The sequence below is a fragment of the Carassius auratus genome, chromosome 48 (assembly GCF_003368295.1).
Source record: "Carassius auratus strain Wakin chromosome 48, ASM336829v1, whole genome shotgun sequence".
NCBI classification, from domain to species: domain Eukaryota; kingdom Metazoa; phylum Chordata; class Actinopteri; order Cypriniformes; family Cyprinidae; genus Carassius; species Carassius auratus.
Window position 1 is genome coordinate 2,304,565 of NC_039290.1, and position 22,312 is coordinate 2,326,876.

The 22,312-nt window shown below is 36.0% G+C and overlaps 1 protein-coding gene across 13 annotated transcripts in view; it reads left to right on the top strand.

Annotated features, from left to right (window-relative positions):
• LOC113065500 (basement membrane-specific heparan sulfate proteoglycan core protein-like) overlaps window positions 1-22,312 on the top strand; it is a 100,187-nt gene that overhangs the window by 15,024 nt on the left and 62,851 nt on the right. For 11 of the 13 annotated variants that reach the window (XR_003279037.1, XM_026236774.1, XM_026236781.1 and 8 more), the window contains exons 2-8: window positions 6,693-6,807; window positions 7,214-7,282; window positions 18,980-19,089; window positions 19,342-19,400; window positions 19,729-19,889; window positions 21,336-21,374; window positions 22,085-22,213. Coding sequence is in view for 12 of the 13 variants with exons in the window: in XM_026236774.1 (XP_026092559.1) it covers window positions 6,693-6,807; window positions 7,214-7,282; window positions 18,980-19,089; window positions 19,342-19,400; window positions 19,729-19,889; window positions 21,336-21,374; window positions 22,085-22,213 (682 nt within the window). In the remaining variant the exon portion in view is untranslated. The remainder of the gene's footprint in view (window positions 1-6,692; window positions 6,808-7,213; window positions 7,283-18,979; window positions 19,090-19,341; window positions 19,401-19,728; window positions 19,890-21,335; window positions 21,375-22,084; window positions 22,214-22,312) is intronic. The other 2 variants (XM_026236780.1, XM_026236783.1) reach the window with 1 other exon arrangement.

Here is a 22,312-nt window from a genome sequence, read left to right on the forward strand (position 1 = left end):
GAGGCAATATTGAAAACTGTCATACATAGATGGTCTAGAAGTGCAGGAGCTCTATTGGTTCCCCTGCTGGGGTGATAATTGAGGGCAGAGTTCTCCTATAGATCTCTTCTGGGCCCCCACAAGTAGGGAAAGCTGCTTGCTCTGGAATACGCTCACACATTCGGCACACCCACAAACATCATTAGGACAACTGAGATGGTATCAGTTCACTTGATTAAAACTGAGTTAGTGGATGCAATCAGACTGCCTTGAGCACAATGTCAAGGCAGACTGCACCCACTCCCTTAATTTTCGGTCTGAGACATGCAGTCAAGCCCAGACACCTCCTATGATGTTGCCATTATTAGTGTTGGATATGGTCTGCCTTCTGGCTTCAGATCTAGTTTGAAGCTTGGAGTGAATATCATTTTTATTTTTAAATGGGGGTTATTGGTTATTGTAGAAATGAATACTTCTATTTAGCAAGGATGCTTTAAATTGACAAAGACATTTATAATGTTACAAAATATTTATATTTCAGATAAATGCTGATCTTCTGAACTTCCTGTTCATCAAAGGAACCATGAAAAAAATTATATTCAGCTGTTTTCAACATAATACTACTACTACTAATAATAATAAATGAATACATTTTGGAGCAGCAAATCTGTATATTAGAATGATTTCTGAAGGATCATGTGACTGGAGTAATGATGCTAAAAATTCAGTCCTTAAATCACAGGAATAAATTATATTTTAAAATATATTCAAATAAATAAAAAAAATGTTCTTTTAATTAGTATTTAAATTTGACTGTTTTTGCTGTACATTGGATCAAATACATGCGGGTTTGATGAGCAGAAGTTACTTCTTTAAAAACAATGTTACTGTGCAAAAATGTTTGACTGGTAGTGTATATAAAACATCTAATCACTTACCTTTATTTTGTTTCTTATCCATATTTACTTACGAAAGGAGATGTTAGGCAGAATGATCTGTCATTCAGTTAATTTTAATATAGTAATTAAATGGTATATAAGAAGGTTTCTCTGTCGTCTCATTCTGTGTGTCAAATATATTTATTTGTATAAATTAATTGTATAATAATTGTAATTGCATAATATTGTAAGTAATATTGTAAATAATAAGTAATTAGACTCTTTTATTTATTTGTTTTGTATAACAGTATTTGAACTAATTGCAAGAGCTGAATAATCAATCAAATTCTATTGATTAATCAGTGAAATAGACGATTAGTCGATTAATCGTTCTAAATAATAGTTAGATTAATCGATTATCAAAATAATCGTTTATTGCAGCCCTAGTCCGAACCGCACCATTTCTGCACTTAAAATGCATTATAGTTGATGTCAAAGAAATGGACACAAAAGGAACATATGGTCTCTTAGGACTAGGAGGTTTTCCTTCATTGCATAGAAACATACTTTCCATAACTGTGAATCAGATGTTGTTTAACCAAACTCATCTTGCATTGCACTTTCCAGTGAGGTTTGCTTAAGGAATGAGGTATGTGTAACTTGAAAATGTACACACAAACCCTCCTTTGGAATGACTTTTTCAAACATTGGGTATTGGCCTTTTAGACTGGTATTGTTAACTTGGTGAGTCAGATAGTTATTGTTAATGGAAGTTCTGAATAAACTTGACTTTTATCCCTCACCACAAAACCCTGATCCTTCAGTCCTGGGGTTCCAGTAGTGAGAGTAAGACTTCCAGATGGCGGATGAAGTTACCTCAGTGTGCACTATTCAATACCACACTACTTTCCTACTGTACACAATCAGATGAAGCTGCCTGTCACCCACTTGCAAATTGGATGTGAAATCTGTCATAAATTCATAAAGCCAAAATAACACATCTTTAGAACGTTAGACCCCTTAGAGTTGGATAATATTGAGTGATTTATTCATGTCAGTGTTTATGTATGGTTAAAGGTCTAGTTAACCCAAAAATGTAAATTCTTTCATTATTTACTCACCTTCATGCTGTTAGAAAACCTGTAACATGTAAATGAAATCAAAATACTTTCATACATCAAAAAGTACAAAGAGAGCTTGTACACCTAAGTTTAAAAAGTAGTTTAAATATCCTACCTTATATGTCAATAAAAACCTAAATTAAATGTGTCCGCCACATTAACGTGATTGTTTCTTCAGAAGACTTGTATTGAATCACTTGATTAAAATGGATTTCTTTTACAGTGCCTTTATGGAGTTTTTGAATTGTGAAAGTGTTAGGGAGGGGGTGTCAAGAAAAGCTACTTGAAAAAGTTAACATTGCAACTTCCTCAAATGAAAATCTCCAAGACCCTGTTTCGACACCTATACTAATGTCCATTTCACTTGATCTGATTACAAGTGGACATTTGTAGTAAAGTGTCTCAAGCATTTTGCGATCACTCAAGCCACACATGGCAGTAGTTAAAAACCCATGTGACCATATTGCATTTGTAGTACAAGTGCTAATCGCCCTTACTGAATCCTGGACAGGATCGCTTACTTGCCTGTCAACCATTCATTGCACCTTTTACAAAATGCTGATTTTCCAATGCAAGCCCACACAGGTCAGTTGCTTATTCAGAAAGCCTGGTTCTGACTAACAAGCCTGCAGTTTGTGAAGATTGGTGTGATGCTGAGCTGGATGACTGCCCAGATGTGCTCATAGTGATGGGCCCACAGTGAAGCAGGAAAGAAACTAACTGAGAAGGGATGTGGAGAGGGTGAAAAAGATGAATGGCAAAGAAATCTGATTGTTCAAATTGTAGCAGAGAGAAGTTCCCAGCTCCCAGCCTCGATTTCAGCATGAGAAACAGCTGCACTGAGAACATTAGGAAGCATGTATGTCAAATCTTGCCCAGTACTCAATGGAATGCCTGTGGGAGTCCCAGCTCGATCCCAGATGCATGCTTTGGGTCTACGTGGGAACATGTGCATGGCCAGAAGGAAGAGTTCCTGAGTGCCATAAGTATGCTGTCAGCCTTTGTCCATCCTTTCCCATCCATGTGGAAGACCGTAACAACTTGTTTAAGAATGTGCCTCATCCACCGAGTATGCTATGGTTAACGTGAATGAGGCATGTTTTTGCTGAGAAAGTCTAGTGTCGAATCTTGTCTAGCGTGCTTTGTGTAGTTGAAGGGTCTCTCTCATCATGGTCTTTATCCTTAAGGTGCTCAAGCTGAGGTTTAGTGTCAAATTTGGCAGCTTATCATCACCTTGCACGTTCTTGGCCCCGAGAGGTTAAACTCGCAGGGGAATCTCTGTTCCTACCTGAATGCCTTTTGATATCTCAATGTCTTGCACATACATCTTTCCTGTTGTCTTATCTCTGTTGTCATCCCTTGCCTGTCAGATGGATGTTTATTTTTTTTTATAGCCCCTTTGGGTAACAGGTGTGGAAAAAAAGTGAATTTCACTGCTTCGTCATACATCAGCTCCCTCATCATTCACCCTAGCAATCTTCCAAAACATAGTGAGTTTCCTGCTTGGGTATCCATTGCTGACCATGCATGGAAGCTCATAAGTGACTGATTTTAAACATTCTACATAGGCAGAATCTCCATCTCCCACATGAATAAGTGTGTGTGTTAGGTGTAGGGCCATATGGCCATAGGTTTTGGAACAGAGCACCAGTCAACTATTCCCTGATACCTTTCGGTTATTCTCAAGAAAGGGACAAGGCTTAAAGCAGTGCATTATCAAGAGAGGAAGTGCATTATATGATAGGAGAAGGGTAATGGAAATTCTCTAGCACTTCTCGCCCTGCAGTAGACAGCGAGTTGCATTCTGGAGGTCAGGAAGTTTGCCCTCTGATCTGCCTGTATCAGGCTGTGCTTTGGTGTTCTGGCTCAGATGAAGGTATAAAGTGCACATCTCAAGCTCTCACCTACTTAACGCTCTACAGTTTCCATTCTATTTGTGTGTTTATAAGAACTGTCATCCACTTCACATCCATGAAATCCTTATTTAATAAAGTTTGGTGAGTCCAGGTATCATGTACTGGAATTTATTGCCACTCTGAAGCATTTTATTCCATTTTGCTACCATTGCATTTTAGATAATGACTACTCAAATCAGTAGTCAAGAGTTTTATTATTTTCATCGTCCATACTTTTTTCTTTAACATGAACATTTTTATAAGGCGTTTTGTTTTTTGTATCAACTTCAATGTGACATGGCAGTAATGTTTATTTGTTGAAAGCATTTCGAAAGAGGAGCATGTTCCAAATATTGACTGCAAAGTAATTGCAGATTTTTGAGTCATTACTGCCACAGCTGCACTCACATTGAATAAAACCAAAATACTAAAATCCTTTTCTCACGCTGTACTCCTAAGGTCTTGAAAATTAGACACGGGTCTTTTTGGTGGTTGGAAATGCCAGAGAGGGGTGTGTGTGGGAGCGGATTAGCCTCAAGTACACTTCAGCAGTGCACATCTGTCCTTTCTAGCCATCATTATTGCTCTTTGGAGGCTGAGTGTGAGTCAGTCATTAGAAGTGTGGAAGTCCAAGCATGTGTGGAAGTGTGGAAGTCTCATTCCCTTTGAATTGCATTTGTGTAGCCCTGTTCTCTCTGCTTATCAATTGTCCACTGGCATAGATACAGTGAATATGGCTTCTTGCCTTGTAAACAGCAGCTGAGTAAACCCAAGTGTAATCGTTAGTCTTTCCACCAGGTTCAAACTTCTTTTGCAAAACGATGGGATGTAATGTTGCTCTTTGTCTGTTTATTTGCCGTTCCTGCAGAACAAGCTTTTGGCAGTGTGAATGGCATAATTGAAAAGTAAACAGTGGGGTTCCTTTGACAGTGGAAAGCATTATGTGTGTGTTTGTCTTTGCTATTATTTCCTTGGCTATAGGTGAACTCAAGCTTTCTAAGGCTGGAGAATGACCTGAGAATTTCAGAAAGTTTAGATGTTTTCTTGATTTTACTGTATATGAATCAACCCAAAAGTGAAACACCTTCATTGAAACCTGATTGTGTTTTCATACAGTGTAAGTGAATGTGAGTATGTGACCATTACTGTCTAGTAATTTATGAATGAAAAATGACTTGCATGTCATTCTATTCATCACATAAATCTATCATTTGCTTTTTTTCTTTTTGGAGTCTATGCACTTTCATGTATGGGCAATAGCAGTGTGCACATTTTTCAAAACATCTCCTGTTTTGTTTGGCAAAAGAAATGCAGTTGTGTGTATGGAACATAAAACAAAATAAATGGACAAAACTAAAATTTTTGGGTGAGCTATACTTTTAACCTCTATACCCTGTAGTAATAGTTAATAGCTGAAGTTATTTTTTTTCCCTTGCTAAGTTGTGTGTCATATCTGGAGATAATGAATTTGATACATACACTTTTTCTAAGTCTTCTCACCAAAAAAATATGCTGAATTACAACTATGGAATGTCTCGTTTCGGGAGGATTCTTCATCCCAAGGCAGCGGGAAGCAGGCGATGATCACACCAAAGGTTCGCTGAGCAGATTCAGTTAAAGGAATTTTGCCAGTCAGCGATTTCCTTTTTCAAAAGCACCAGGATTGTTGTTTTAGAGTGTTCAGTCAGGAGAGAAAGGATTTGGGGGGGAGATCAAGTTATTTATTTGCGGCAGCCATTTAAATGGGAACTGCAGCCATGATGGAGATGCAGGGAAATGGGAACTGGCGGGCTATGAAGACCGAAAATGCCAAATGTGGCATCTTGCCAAATACATATACAAATGTGAAGATGAGAACCAGGTTGCAGAGGAGACATAACTGTATAAAATCATCAAAGCTTTTGTTGCTGACCAAAAAAATAATAAGCAGAAGGCTCTGCTGGTTGTGTAGAAGTCCAAGTTTCTGCTAACTATTCAAAATGCTTCTGAAGGGTCCATGTATAAAGTTGCTTTAATGTGTTTTTGCGTGTGTGTATGATTTTTCATGTGATACCGAAGGCGTTGTTAATATGTTATTTTATTCATACCTTATTTTTGATTAAATTAATATTAAACTACTATTCAAATGTTTGGGGCCGGTAAGATTTTTATTTTTTTTTTAATCCCTGATGCGGACCTGGGCTTTATCTGATCAAAAATACTGAAAAACAAATACAACTTGAAAGAACTGTTTTTGTATAAATACATGCAATTTATTAATTTTGTTGACAAAGCTGAATTTTTTGCAATCATTACTCCATTCTTAAGTGTCACATTATCCTTCAGATATCATTTGAATATGCTGATGTTGTGCTATAGAAACACTTCTTATTATCATGTTTTATTGTTAATATATATATATATATATATATATATATATATATATATATATATATATATATTTTTTTTTTTTTTTTTGCAGAAACTGTGATAATAAAACTGTTTTAGCAACTAGTTTTATTTATTTGCCATTTAACACTTGGTTTGATATTTTAATTCTGTGATATCCAGACATTTTAAAGTGAGACCGTAGTGTCCAAATACTTTTTAAGGACAGCTTTTATACTTTCATTTCATGTCTTTTATGATGTGTGTGATATGCATTTTTGGGCATGCATATCACAAAGGCAAGATGTTTATCTCTTCTTCCTTCAGCAGAGCTAGAAGGCATTGCCTGTTGTTTTTGTCTCTCTCTTCTGTTAGTCTCTCATAACTCAAGATGAGTTTGGAAATGCTGATTTCAATCCCATAAATTGTGGTTTCATTTGTTTTGACTACAGGTGGTTCAGAGCTCTAAAGTGTGGGATGAGGTGCCTTTCCCAGATGGTTTAGAGGAAGAAAACATGCGGCCGGGAGGTTATGTGGATGATGAAGAGTACTATGATCCTTCAGGAGGTGGGACTATCTGAATGCTGCACTGCTGAGACAATCCTGTTTTTTTTAAAAATCATAGTTTCTACAAAAAATGTTAAGCAATACAAATTTTTCAACATTGATAATAATATGAAATGTTTCTTGAGCAACAAATCAGCATATTAGAATCATTTCTGAACCGTCATATGACACTGAAGACTAAATTAAAGCCTGCTGAAAATTCAACTTTGTGATCATAGGAATAAATACTATTTTCAGATATTAAAATATAAAGTATAGCAAACCATTCTTTTAAAATGTAAAAAATCCTTCACAATATTTCATAAATTCTTTAATCAAATAAATGCAGACTTGCTGAGCATTTCAAAATTCTCAAATTTTTTTTTTTACTAAAAATAAAAAACGAATATATATTCTTTTCCTTCAGATGTTAGTGGAGAAGAGGATGGAAGCACCCCTGAGCCGAGCACAGTTGATCCAGACACACCTATAACAAGTGAGAAGGCTTTTTTTTTTTTTTTTTTATAGAAAGGAATTATTACAGCTTTGCATAAGTCACACATTTCATATCAGTGTAATAAAAGAGATGCATCAACAGATTCTGCAAACATCTTGCAGTAAAACATGAAACTGTTTTAATCATCTGCTGAGGGCATTATATCGAGTTGTTGCGTCTGCTGAATTAGTGTCTCAGTCACATCCTGTCACCCGCCTTTGCTCACAGTGATGAGACAGCAGCTTCATCATAACAAGGGCCTCAGATTTTTGTCAGAGATCCAAACAATACTCAGTTCTCCTTTCATCAGCTGAGATGCAGAGGTGTAAACATTGCAGCACACATGAAAGTCAGTGTAACAAATAGCAGCTGGAACAGACGATACAAACACTGTCCTCTGTTGATTCACTCACATTCACACACAAGTCTTAATTCTCGCCTTTCATGATCTGGGGAGGTCTGTAACACATGTATCTTCTCTTTGAGTTCTATTTAAGGAAATCTTGTGTACTTTTATCACATTTTCACAGATGTTTTGTGTAGTTATTTCACATGCGCTCCACAAATGTAAACCTGAACCATTTCAAAATTGTTTAGAATTCTTTAAAATAAAAAATTAAGAAATTACACAAAGTCTGGGGCCAATTTACCACAAAAATATGAAAGAAATTATCTGTTTACAGCATTGATAATAAGAAATATTTCTTGAATAAATTAAATTGTAAAATATAATAGAAAATTGCATTAATATTTTAATTTTATACTGTTTGCTGTGTATTTGATCAAATAATTTAATATAATATAATAGAGTCTAATAATAACAGACTCTTGTTCAAAAACATAACCCATCATAACCCATAAAATGAATAAATATTTAGGATACGGCACTATTTTAGGTAAATAAAAACAAAACAAAAAACAGAAAAAACGAAGAGGGATTAGCACTAATAAATTATGAGATTCTTGTGCATTTATATTTAATAGCACTTTCAACTCAAATTGTTATGCTAATCAGATACTTCTGATAAATCTGTTATTTATTATTGTAAAAATGCACTGCGAATAGTCACAAATCTTAAAAAAAATATATATATATATATATTCTTTTTGTTAAATGGCAACCAGCCTCATTTTGGAAACGGACCTTGCGTTATTTAGATAACAAACATCGAAAGTGTCTCAGTTGCAGTGTCAGACTTCTGCATTTTGCCTTCTAAACTTTTCTATCATTGGAACTACTCTTTGTAATGACTTTTGCTTCCCTGTCTGTCCTTTTGGAGTCTGTCTGGGTCATTGTTTTCCATTGTATTATTTTGGTAAACGCTCTGCAGTCTGACACCTGAGCTTTATTCCCAAAATAGCACAGCATGGACGACACCACACAAACATGCTGGCTCTTAAATTAGAAAGGGATATTTCTGCTGTAGCTATAGTATATTCAGAAGTGGAGTGGCAGAGAGGTGACCATGTCAACTAAGAGGTGCCAGATCTTAAACATCACCTCTGTGAGACTCCGTGTTATGAAGTGACCACCTACAGACTCTAAATTCTCAAAGCAAACCATTAATTTGCTAAATGTAGACCCAAAGTTAGCAGAAGAAACTTGAATCTTCCGTCTGATTTTGAACTGGACCATAAAACTGATCTGATGAGCCACTGATGATCTTTGAAAGTGAAAGTCGTGACATTTGCCAAGTATTGAAGCCCATACTTGGAATTGGTGCTCTGCATTTAACACCCCGTGCAGTGGCCAGCTATAGATCCAGAGCCCAGGGAGCAACTGGGGGTTCAGTACCTTGCTCAAGGGCACTTCAGTCATGGGTATTGAGGGTGGGAGAGAGCGCTGTTCATTAACTCGCTCCCAACTCCTGCCAGCACCAATACTCGAACCAGCGACCTTCTGATAACTAGTCCGGCTCTCTAACCATTAGGCCACAGCTGCCCCCAGCTCCAGTGGTTTAAAGACACCACATGATTTGGTAGAATCTTGAATAACAAATCAACATCTTTTCAATCAATGTTTTCAGGCTGGATAGGTTGAGACTATGAGTCACCTAGTGCTAATACCTCTTCTAAAGAGGGAAGTCTATTCTCTAAAGCCATTTATATATCCGTGCCTGACAGCACTTGAGAAAGAACATCCTTCCTGGAGTAGAGTGTTTGTGGATGTCTAACCAATGTGCTCTTTTTCCAGAGGTCTGTGTGACCACTTTACCTTTCCTGTCACTGATAAGAGTTCATATCCAACTACTGTAGCAAATATTACACAGCATCCTGTTTTTCTGATGCATGTTTTTATGGGGCTTCTGTTGAAATAGCTACAAGCATAAGCCTAAAGTGGTCTTTAAAGTGGGGTTAAAAATCCTCCTCCAAAATAATGGCTTCAAAATCTAATGTACTACCATTTAACATTGGAGTTTTTTGTATTTCTTTCTTTTTTGAAATAAAATATTTGTATTTAATTAGGATGCATTACATTGTTCAAATGCAGTAGTTATCATCATGAGTAATACATTTAAAATGTAAGTGTGCTAGGGCCTGAATAGACCCTGAAATAGTTACTTTTATTGAAGAATCATCTCCGTCTGAAAGATGTTACTTGGGAATACTGACAATAGAAACATAATTTGATAGTTGTCACTACTCCAGATGAGCTTGGATTTGGTATATTATATAGTTTCATTATTTTATATTATTTGATATTTTCGTAATGATTCATAATGATGATTGAAATCATGATCTTTGTCGTCATATCAAATTTCCATTTATGATGTTGTTTAGATCTTTTATTGAAACTCTGGAACGTTAGATTACTACTGAGGTCTTTTTCCTCATGAGAATCATCTGAGAAAAGCAGGAGTCTCTGTTTTTCCCTTTCGTTTCAATCTCATTGCTCTGTATGAGATATCAGACATCTGTGCTGGTAACTCAAAGGTTATTATTTTAAACCACAAAAGGGGGTGATTTATGAACTGAAGAGCATTGGGGTCTGTCAACAGTCTGCCCCTGAGCAAGACACCTAACCCCAGGTTACTCCTGAGGTAGAAAGGCATTTCCTTAATGACAAAAATGTGATTATTTCAAAACACCTGATTATGTTAGGCACCATATAAGCAGTCCATAGAGGTGATATCCAGCTTCTTTTCTTTATCAGTCCTAAATCCCCTAGGTATACAAGAAGGCTCTTTTATCTGATTCTAAGCTGCTGCATATCCCTGGCTGGTTTGTTTGTTGTTCGCTTGATAAAGCCTGATAAAGACGTGAGAGATCTCCTCACCCTCCTTTAGCTCTACAGAACTTCAGAAGCTTCACAGGTCCTCGTTTAGACCCTGAACACTGGGTCATACAGCCACATCAACCTGAAGAGAAAGGTTAGCATAGCATACATATGTGCTTTCAGTTAGGGAGACTAGCTGGGAGATCATTTTGAAGTCCATGAGAATCTCTTTATTATGTTGCTGACTAAACAGGAAGCTCAAAGGACCAACTAGTTCATTTGTTAATCTACCCATAAGCATTTTTGGAGGTGTTCAGCAAAAATGAAATCATAATTGTAAAAGGCAATCTTATTAATCTCTGTTTTTGGATTCATGTATATGTTTTCTTTGAAAGATCTGGCTTACTCTGCTGTGGTGACAAGTATATAATAATATATTAATCTAAACATTATTTAATTCTTTTAATAAATATTTTTTTCCATTAAAAAAAATATTTTTTTATTGGTTTAATATATAAAATAAATGCTTCCATTTTTTTCCCACTTGTGCATGATTCTAGCTATGTAAAGGTGAACAGATGCATGTAAAACCTTCCTTTAAAAAGACCACCCAGCTATCCATTCCTTGGCTGTGCTGGTGGTGCAGTTGATGTAATATTTTGTGTCAGGGTTGCAACGATGATAGTATACAGCAGGATTGGGAGACGTGGTGGGGTATTATGGTTATTTTGGTTTCCATGTTGTTGTGGTCCAGCCTTCTCAGAGGAGGCCATATACATTTTGTCAGAAAGAGAAAAGACAAAAGAATTGAGAAAATGAAGACAATGTGTGGACTAGTAATTCTTCACTTATCCTTAAAAACAGGCACAACTTTGTTCTGACATGGTTGTGAACAGCAATAAAAACACATTTATATAAATGAATGAGAAAATATAAACAAGTTAGAAATATATATATATATATATATATACACACACACACACAAATTGTTGTCCACATGATTATAAAGAAACAGCAACATATTTAATTAATCATGAAATTTTGTACCAAAACTAAAATAATAATTAATTGTAAAATGTATCCTAATTATAATATTTTTTTAACAGTGCAAGGAAGATATTTTGAGGATATTTTGACAGCATCCATTCTTATTTTAATGGTGGATTTATTAACCTACCACTTATTGTTTAATGCAAAATCTTGCAAAATTCTGAGGAAAATATGTCAAGAACCACTAGTTTACTGAATAGAACTTCCTAAATAGCTTTTTCCTCTTCCTCCAGCTTTCAGTCTCAGATACTGGCACTTATTGTTACATATATGAACCTGCCTTGGAAAATCTTATCCCCCTCCATAGGAAACATTGCTTAATTTCTCTAACTGGACATTTGCAGTATCAAATGTCCTTACAATATGACACTCACAGAGATCCACATAGTGTTTGAAAGTCATTGTTTCCTAATCCGTCACATCGGTAATACATGTAGATAGTTCTAGTTCAGAAGTTATGATGATTGCAATAGTGGAAACTATAGCTAATGGAAACATGCTTGGGTTTCACCACTGTCAAGCATTTTTATTGTGTTTCAGGGAGGAAGGAATGGGAGTGGCCATAAGGAAAGTAATAATCCATTTTATAGGATTATAAAACAATTCACAGCTTTGGTTCCAGTGGCTAAACTAAATAAATAATATTCATTGTTCAAGTGATCAAAAGAACTTAGTGGACGATACAGTAGCTAGAGAGGGAGACAGACTAAAAGGAATAAAGGGTGGTCTCTCTGTGATAGCACACTGAAGTCTTTGTAGTGTGAAATTGTCAGTAGCAGTTCAGTACATAAAAGGACAGTTCTAATAGTGTCGCTTCTTTCAATTCGGCACTTTGATTTTGATGCAGAACAGCTTTGAATTTGTGGATACCTCATTAACACCACTTAGCGTGGGATGGAACGAACAGCAAAACATAATCATAGCAATTACGAAAATGATTTCTCCTCCACGTTACCGCTCTGTACTGACTATGTGAATGCAATTTCTCGGATGTTCTTTCATGTTATCTTTCATAGAAAGTTTGTGCAAATTTGCTGGTATTCACACAAGCACTTGTTTAGAGATCAATAAGAATTCCAGCTTGTTTCGAAATACTTTTTAAATTATTGATTGCATTGTTTCTTTGTAGGTCTTCTAGTCATAGCAAGAGATTTATATTGCGGGAAAAGCAATTAATGTGAATAAAGATAAAAGATCTTGACACTATATTGTTTCAAGGGACAGTTTACCAAATATGATAAATTTTTATTATAAATAGCGTACTCTGTTCTTGGTTCAAAGCTTTTGTCCTTTTTTTGGGCCGTAAAATGAAAGTCAGTGTGGTCCAGTGTGGTGGGATTTTTGTAAACGAAAACAATTAAAAATCATTTTCATTATATGTATTCAATATTCTTGAAATACAGCTTAAATAAAATATAAATTACAGCTTGTTTTAATTCTGTTAGTTGTCAAGGCAGTATTTCTATGTAAGTTTTAAAAGCTAAATAGAAACATAATAAAAACTAATAAAAATGACAAATGTATATAACAGAATTACTAAAATATACAGGGTGCTGAATTTATAAAACATATAAAAAAGCTTAAAATTAAAATGAATACGGCAAAAAGCTAATTCAATATATAAACCAATATTATAGATGTAAGTAAATAATACTAAGCTAAATAAAACACTGGGACTACAGTTTTCTTTTGGACCCCATTGATTTGATTTTCATTCTACAGACAAAAACAGTTGAAACATTCGTAATGATGTAAAATGTTATGTCAGTTTGAAACACAAATAATAACAAAATACTCTACGGTGGGAACCAGAAATGGTTAGAGTATTCTGACATCAAGACCATTATCTTTGCCATGTCTTCAAGTACATGGGAGCAAACAGGATGTGGCCCTCCCATTGGTTGCCCAGAAAATAGCTCTCCTCTCTCACAGATACACCTGTTGAAGGGTTAAAAGCAGATAGTGGGGGGAGGATATCCTGCAAACTACAATGACTTAAGGAGATCCCACCATGAAAACTGTAGCTGCCATTTAAAACCGGCTGAGAGAATTCTCACAGCGATCGGTGCCTTCATAGACAGATGTTGATCATATGCAGCGCTACATCCCTGTGCCAAAGAGATGTGACTCTTAAACATGCACAAATCAAAATCTGCCATTCAAAATAGAAAACGTGCGTCAATAAAACTGTGATTCTTACAGCTGGGGTGTTTTTACTGAATCTCATATATCATAAATGTTCAGCATATCATAGCTTTTTATATGCAATAACTTCTAATTTGCACCTGTCACTATGTAAAATCTATTCCTTTAATTGTTTCCCCACTATCCTTAAAGTAAAATCTCCTCCACAAACCTAATAAAATAAAATAAAATAAACATTTTTTTCCTTGAATAAATTCAATAATGAATATTATTCAGGTTGACTTAATTATTTTTGCTAAAATTTAAAAAAATATAATTTTAAAAATCTAATATCAAGATTTATGCTTAACAGTTATTGAAGGGAGAAAAAAATTAATTTCACATCTTTTGATTTTGTTAAAAAAAAAAACAAGCAGTTTTTGAAACTTCTGGAATCACAGAATGAATTGTTTAATTAATTTACTATATTAATACATCCAAATTCGGTTAACAATAAAAAAAAAAAAAAAAACAGTGTAATTGTCATTAATTCTAAAATACCTGAACATTTAGAATATTGTCACAAAGGTCGAAAAACCACTACTCACATAATTACCTGTTTTTTTTCTTTTTCTTTTTCTGCATGTTGGCTGTCAAAAATTCATTTTCACTTCTACTCTCTAATTTATGTATTCACACATTTGCTTGTATGATCTCAGAGAAGTAAACACAAGCTAAATGGGTTACGCACTGCCATGCTTGAGGTGTGAAATTCTGTTTAGTACCAGAACGACAACAAGATGCCCTGCCAGCTGGCTTTGTGGCATTATGATGGATAGAGGTTTTCCTCCCGCAAATGCTCATTTGACGTTTGGATGATCTGTGTCTGAGAATAGACAAATCTGCGAATCTCCATCCAAGTGCATTCCACAGACCTTCAAAATAAGACAAGACTACTATTTTGAGTGTTTGATTCAGTATGAAGGGTTCTTGGAGGGAGGAGGTGGAGGAGAGAGGGGAATGAAGGTCAAGTTGAAAGACTCATGCTTTAAAGGCCAGACAGGCCGCATTTGCTGAATCAGCTCTTTGTCTTCTGCACTGGCCTCCGTGTGTCCCATCAAGGGCTCGGGCCACAAAGCTGCCAAGTTATGCTGTTGTTTAGTGAGTAGTAGTAGAGTTCATGACATGAGCATTTGGAACACTTTCAATGCCTTTTCCCTTGTCCAAATGCAGTTTCAGTATCCTCACTGCCGTTCGAAGGGGATTTCCTAAACCGAAAGTCTGAATGGGTCTGAGTGAGAATATGGTTTTCTGAGTTGCAGCCTTATAAGCGTGAACTACCGAGACGAGGACCTAGTAACATTGCCGGGTTCAGTCCCGAGACAAGCGCTGTGTGAACAAAATAAGCCAGAACTAATGCCGTATAGGGTGTGTCATAGTGATGTCACACGTTATCGCGCGACTCTTTAATCTGGTGTTTTCAAGGCAGATCAACGTTTGTGATGAAAAACATATGTGTAAACTGTAATGAATCAGAGATCAGTTCACTTTCCGTGCTGTCACAGTGATCATTTGCCAGCATAAGTGAAAGTTAAAGTGCTGGCAGTGCGAAAGGGGCAAAATCTAGCTACCCAGGAACAATTGCCAGGACACATTACCAGTGTGTTCTCAGGAATCGCAGTGTGAAATGGGCTTAACTTTGTTTACATCACTCTCTGTCCCTTAAAGCAATAGTTCACCCAAAAATGAAAATTTGATGTTTATCTGCTAAGGGCATCCAAGATGTAGGTGATTTTGTTTCTTCAGTAGAACACAACTGAAGATTTTTAACTCAAACAGTTGCAGTCTGTCAGTCATATAATGGAAGTGAATGGGAATCACAGCTTTGAGAGTCAAATTAAACATACACAAAATCAAATTAATAATAAACACTTAACCTCGTGATGATACATTGATGTGTAAAGACATGAAACATTCAAGATTCACTGCAGTGTCACCTGTCGCAATTCACCTTTCTCTCAAATGGACCAATGACTCTCTGGGCCCTTTTTTAACGATCTAAATGCAAAGTGTAAAGTGCACTACGCAGGTGCACTCAGGGTGTATCCAAATCCACTTTTGCTATTTTAACGATGGAAAAACGGTTCGTGCGCCAGGGCGCATTTTTGGAATGGGTTGTTCCTATTCTCTTAAAGGGGGGGTGAAATGCTCGTTTTCACTCAATATCCTGTTAATCTTGAGTACCTATAGAGTAGTACTGCAGCCTTCATAACTCCAAAAAGTCTTTATTTTTATTGTATTTATAAGAAAAAAATAGTCTGTACCGATTTTTCCCGGAAAAACACGAGCGCCTAGAGGCGTGACGTGTGGGCGGAGCTAAAGAATCACGAGCGCCAGTAGGCTTTTGAGTTGAGAGCATGTGGAAGCTGTGACACAGATCCAGAGGCTGAAATGTACTGTATGTACTGAAACCTTATATATTTGCTTAGCGGTTTTGGAAAATGACTAAGTTCCACTTTATGTCGTCTTTTTTTTTTTTTTTTTTTTTTTTTAAGCTGTACATGTGGAAAGTGCAGTTTGATGACAACATCGCATGTTGTTTACTTGATGTGCTTACGCGCTGATAGCTAAGTTAACAACACTGAGATATTTGAAGCAGTTTTACTCTCCGCATGCGGTTCCAACACACGATCGTGACCCTTTTTCGTTGGGACTGCATTATCCTTAATAAATAAACGATGTGCAATCCGAAATGCAGGGAACAAACAAAAACACTTGCACAACTCCTTTGATGCTCTGTAAAAATAAACTCCATCCACTGGTCCCTTAATGCTGTTTCTCTTTTGGTAATCTGTGCAGGGTTGTCTTGCCCTGGCAACCAAAAACACACTTCTTTTGTGACTTTTCGCGACGCTCTCGCTCTGATCAGGCTGTGCTATACGGGAGCGTGTGCTCTTCCGGCAGAAGTTCCTTAGGACCCATATAAGGAAATTCCGCTCCATCTAACGTCACACAGAGCCATACTCGAAAAAAACTTTCCGAAACTTGTGACAAACCGGAAGAGGTTTTTTTGGAACAAAAATACTCCTTCAAACGTACAACTTAATTTTTGAAACTTAGTCCATGTTTAGCATGGGAATCCAACTCTTTAACAGTGTAAAAAAACTCAGTATGCATGAAATAGCATTTCACCCCCCCTTTAATGAGTAATGGGTGTAATGTTCAATACACCAATCAGAGTGTCATCTCCCATTCCCTTTAAGAGCGAGATGCCCTCGTGCCATGGCGGATCACTATTTACATGGCGGAATTTGTTGGTGAAACAACTGAACACTTCTCAAGTGAAGAAATCAGGAATCAACCGAAACTCCACGTAATGAGTCAGTTAATATTTCGATTGTTCATCAATTAATTCGCCAATTTCATTCATCATTATAAGTAGTAATAGGCTGAATTGCAAATAGGTAGCCTACTTATAATACATGCAATGACTATCCATCATTACATTTTTATATTTATGTAACCTACACAATAATATTCTTTTAGACTGTAATCCTTTTGTTTTTAATATTTGGCATGTTTGTGTGATGCGCATCCCTGTGTGTAATAAGCAAAGTCAATGCACTGTGAACCCGCCCAGAGGTGCATTTTCTACCAATGCGCTCTTTAAATAATAAAAAAATATTGAGCCATTGATTTTAGACTTTAGACCAAGTTTGAGTTGGTTTATGGCGCACTATATTTTCTGTTCCTTAAAATAGCAATGCACCAGCAATGCACCTGAACACAACTTTATTTTTTTAGACAAGCATGCCCATTGGTGGACAAATGGGTGCAAATGCATTTGCTAATTAAACGATGTGGTGCTGGATGGGAGAATGCGATTGAATTAGCAAATAGACTGTGTATCTGACGATACACTTCCATGCATTTTCAATGTTTTTGACTCTCAAAGCCATGATTCTCATTCACTTCCATTATATGACGCTTGTGTTCTACTGAAGAAACAGTGTCACCTACATCATAAAATTTTCATTTATGGGTGAACTACCCCTTTAAGGACAAAAGTTAACTTTCTTTGCAGTAATGAGAGCAGGAGTGGAGGTTGCCATTAAGGAAGCAAGCCTTCGTATATCAATGTTTTGTGCAATGAGAAAAGCTTTAGCTCTGGGCCACTTCCTTTCCCAAGTCCTGTCAGCAGTAAGTACTAATTTCCAGTAAACTATTTGTGCATGACAAATGCATTTGACTGGACTGTGACAGCTGGTGTCCAGATGTTGTGAAAAGCAAGTTCATTGATCTCTGTGATATTTTATCAATTGGAATAAATCTGTAAAGGCATTAAGAAGAGGTCAGAAGAGTCTGTTAGGGATACAGTATATGTGAATATGAAAAACTGCATGTCCATTTGGCAGTCACAGGAAACATGACTCTGCTGGAGAACTGTGGCGTGTGGCAGCTAACTGCAAGAAAGAGCACAAATATTGACTTCCTTTCTCAATTCAGTTTGACAAACTGAAATCGGGGTAACCCACTCAGGCTAGCTGCAGGGAGGGCAGTAAAAGTGCTGGAGTCTGGAGCTTTTTAAAGGTTGACTTACTGTGAGGCTGTAGGCATAAGCTAATATGTAACATGTGTTTGTTTTTGTTATTGAACAGCAGCTTTTGCAGAAGAATTGTCACTGTCAATGCCGAAACCTTTTCTAAATAGATTTTGTTGTGCTGTAGTTTTCAATTATTATTTGTCCTTTTAATTACCAAATTCATCTGTGCTGTACATGTGCCTATATTTCATGTTTTAGGTCTTCATTTGTTTAGGCTGATCTTTTTCATCCCCCATTTAGTCAGCCAGCTGGACTCCCAGACTTAGTTAATTTAATATGACTTATTTTAGTGTTTAGTGTTTTATTTTGGTTTTATTTAGGCAAAAACTGTGCAGAATTTTTATATTGGACATTTATAGTTCTGTATATTTAATTATCAGCTATAACACAAAACATAATTATCAACTTTCTAATTGTAATACCATCGCTTAGAACGAACTTTTGTATAACAAAAGTTTAAAGGATACATTTATATTACTAATTAATTTATATATAATGTTAAATCTATAAAATAATAAATTATTCCAGTATTCCAATATAATAAATTTACAATTTATAAAATATACAATTGTGAGGTAAAATTATTGTAGTACATTAGCAGTAATATTAAAGTGATAGTTCATCGAAAAAGGAAAATTCCCCTTCAAGCCATCCTAGGTGTAATGATTGTTCTCTGGTGCTGTTATTGTCGCCTTGTTTCTAGTTTACTATCGGGCACTGGTGAACTTCACAAACTCATTCCAATATGGGCCTGAACTTGATGACATCTCCTCTCCTGCTTTCATGGAGATATCATCTGCTGTCGTCGATACGGTATGTGCATCTTTTCAATGACTGTAAGCTTAAGAAATACGTGAAAAGAGAGTTTTCACAGTCATAATTAAAGGTGTGCTCCACTTGTGGATTGGGGTTAGTTTTTTGATCTCATGGCTTTCCTCTGTTCTTTTTGTTTATTCTGTGTTGATGGTATTTAGCTGTAAAATTAGAATATCATACACCGAGACTGAAGTCCTTTGATCGGCAAGGCCAGTATGTGGTGATTAATGATGTTTATCTTCTCCACAGCTTGAGTCTGACTACAACAGGATACCAGGACAGCAGACCGTCAATGTGGTTCTCATTAAGTAAACACCATTTTCAATTTCAAACACTAATGTAACAGTGCACCTTCTAATGTATAAGCATAGTCAGTTACCATTAGAATCATTTCAAATAATTAAATTGAAATAATCAAATACTCACGTTCTGTTTTTGCATTATGGGATCACTCTTCTCAAAAACATCTTAAACCAGCTGGTCTTCTAGTCTGGCCAAGCTGGTGTCCAAACCAATCCAATCCAAAGTGACCAGCCTGGCCAGACTGGGATGCCAGCAAACCATCTTAAGTTGGTTTTTGTGGTTGTTTTGTTTGGACTGTTGTTTTGATGAACTGTGCTCTGTGTACATTTGCAGGAAAATTGGCAAAGATGTGTTTGTGGAGCTGGACGTCGGCTCGGATAATAACTTTAATGAAACACAGATCAGAGATGTCCTGTTCTCCGTGGTTAAAGAGGGCACCATTGCATCTTACGATACCTCAGTAAAAGGCTTCCAGTTCAGACGGCTTGGAGAAGGTATGTTCAGTTTTTTTAAGTTTGATCTGATAATATTTATATTTATTTATTTATATATATTTTATATATATTTTATATATTTATTATATATATATATATATATATATATTTATATATATTTATTTATAATATTTTATAAACAAACACAGTATAACAGACACTATATTTGCAATCTCGTAAACTCAAAATCATCAGATATTGACAAAGACATTCTCTGCAGGTTTGTAAATGTAAAAAAAATATATGAACACACACAATCATTATTATTATTATTATTAATATCAAAAATTTCCTTGACCAGCAATAAACTCATATTAATAACAGGTGGCAGAGGAAATGGGATAAATGCCACAGAAATAAGTTATATGAAGTAACTCCTAGAATAAGTAATTCCAAATCTCCAAATCGTATTTTTCTGACTATAAGTCGCATCTGAGTATAAGTCGCATCAGTCCAAAAATACATCATGAAGAGGAAAAAAACATATATAAGTTGCACCGGACTATAAGTCGCATTTATTTAGACCCAAGAACCAAGAGAAAACTTTACCGTCTACAGCCACGAGAGGGCGCTCTATGTTTTCAGTGTAGACTACAGGAACACTGAGCAGCATAGAGTGCCCTCTCGCGGCTGTAGACGGTAATGTTTTCTGTTAGTTAATTTCTCTTGGTTCATGTCAAATCAATTTTGATAAGTCCCACCTGACTATAAGTCGCAGGAACAGCCAAACTACGACTTGTACGACTTATAGTCCGGAAAATACGGTACTTGTAGAAAAACTTTAAACACAATTGTAAATAAGTATAAAGAATGGCATCGGTTTCATTCTTAGTGATAAAGTTTTTTTTTTTAATTTGCATATTTTTGTGTTATGCTTTGGTACCGAAATTGGTACAGAGAACCGTGGATTTTCACTGGTGTCGGTACCGAATACTGAATGTTTGGTACCGTGACAACACTACTAGGTCATTTAGGCTATTACAAATTCACACCCTATTTATAGAAAGGTGAAGAAGCACCATCATGCCTACATAACACTGTTAAACATCTTTTACTGGACTGCAGTTTTAAATGTAAATAGACAAAATTTTTATTCAGAGATATGTATTTAACTGATATTTACAGAAAAGAGAGTATTTTAAAAGTCTTGCATTAATCTTAAATATCTTGTATAGCTTTTTGTTAATTGTATGACTCCTGTAATTCACTTTGTTCTCATCATGAAGATAGTTTTGCTGCCGACATAAAAAAGAATAATAATAATGACAATAATTATCATTCTGATTATGTGTTAAAATTATTGTCAAATCCAAACTTGCATTTTTACCCTTGTATTTTACACTTTATGGTTTATAAAACTATTCATTCTTGCACTTCTGTTAAGAACTAGTCATCATTCAACAATGTAGTAGAGATAATGTTGTCTGGTTGTGGTCTGGTTCATAGCTGACACTCCTCCTCCTGTGGAGCCCATCACTGTGCCAGGTTTGTCCTCATTCAGGTCTGCTGCATGGAGACAAGAATGCATTAGAACACAGTCCAGTCTTGTTTACTTAGGACAGTTGAAGGAATTTGCAGCATAAGTTGGGGCTGTGTAAAGAATGAAACGTATATGCATGTGTGCACTGTGATGAAGACCTGAGTATGACAAGAAGAACAAAAGGCTTTGCATGGCTTGTCTTTGATTTCAAGTGAAGCTGATGTCATCTTGGAGTATTAATTTTCAGACAATGTAACCTGTTTGTGTTTGCAGTGTCTAGTTTTGTTTTTCTTGTGTGTTGGGATTGAATATTTTCCAGTCTAAGCTTTCCATATTTTTTACTTTCGGTTTAAGGCACCAGATATGACAATTCAGGACTAGATAGAATAGAAAAGGCAGAATGGACATTATACAGATTTGCACTTTGGCTTTGTTCACATTTTCACATAAATTTGATTTGATTTGTTTTTTAATTTAATTTCTTTTTCTTTTTCTTTTCTGTTCAGACTATAAAAGCTAAACAGATTTTGTGTTGGAAGCGGATTTCATTGCCTGTGTGAACAAAGCGTTTTTGTATCCTCTTGAAATGGCAGGTGATAGGCTTGCAGTGAATCATTGAAACCTCTTTCAACAAAGCATCATGTACAGTTTTTCTTGGATCACTGCATTGCGTACAGTGCGTCACAGCACTGAATATGTGTCTCTACCACCTCAGTGATTCCCAGTGCCAGAGAATGTTTGTCAGATGAGTTCAGATGTCAGGATGGGCTTGCGTGTATCCCTGTGGTGTATGTGTGTGACAAACGGCCTGACTGCAGTGACTTCAGTGATGAAACGAACTGTGGTGAGTGAGATTGCTTTTCTCACTTATCTTATAAATGAGTGCCATTACTTTGTTAACTAACACCATCTAAATGCACTTTGATATGATGCATGAGATTTA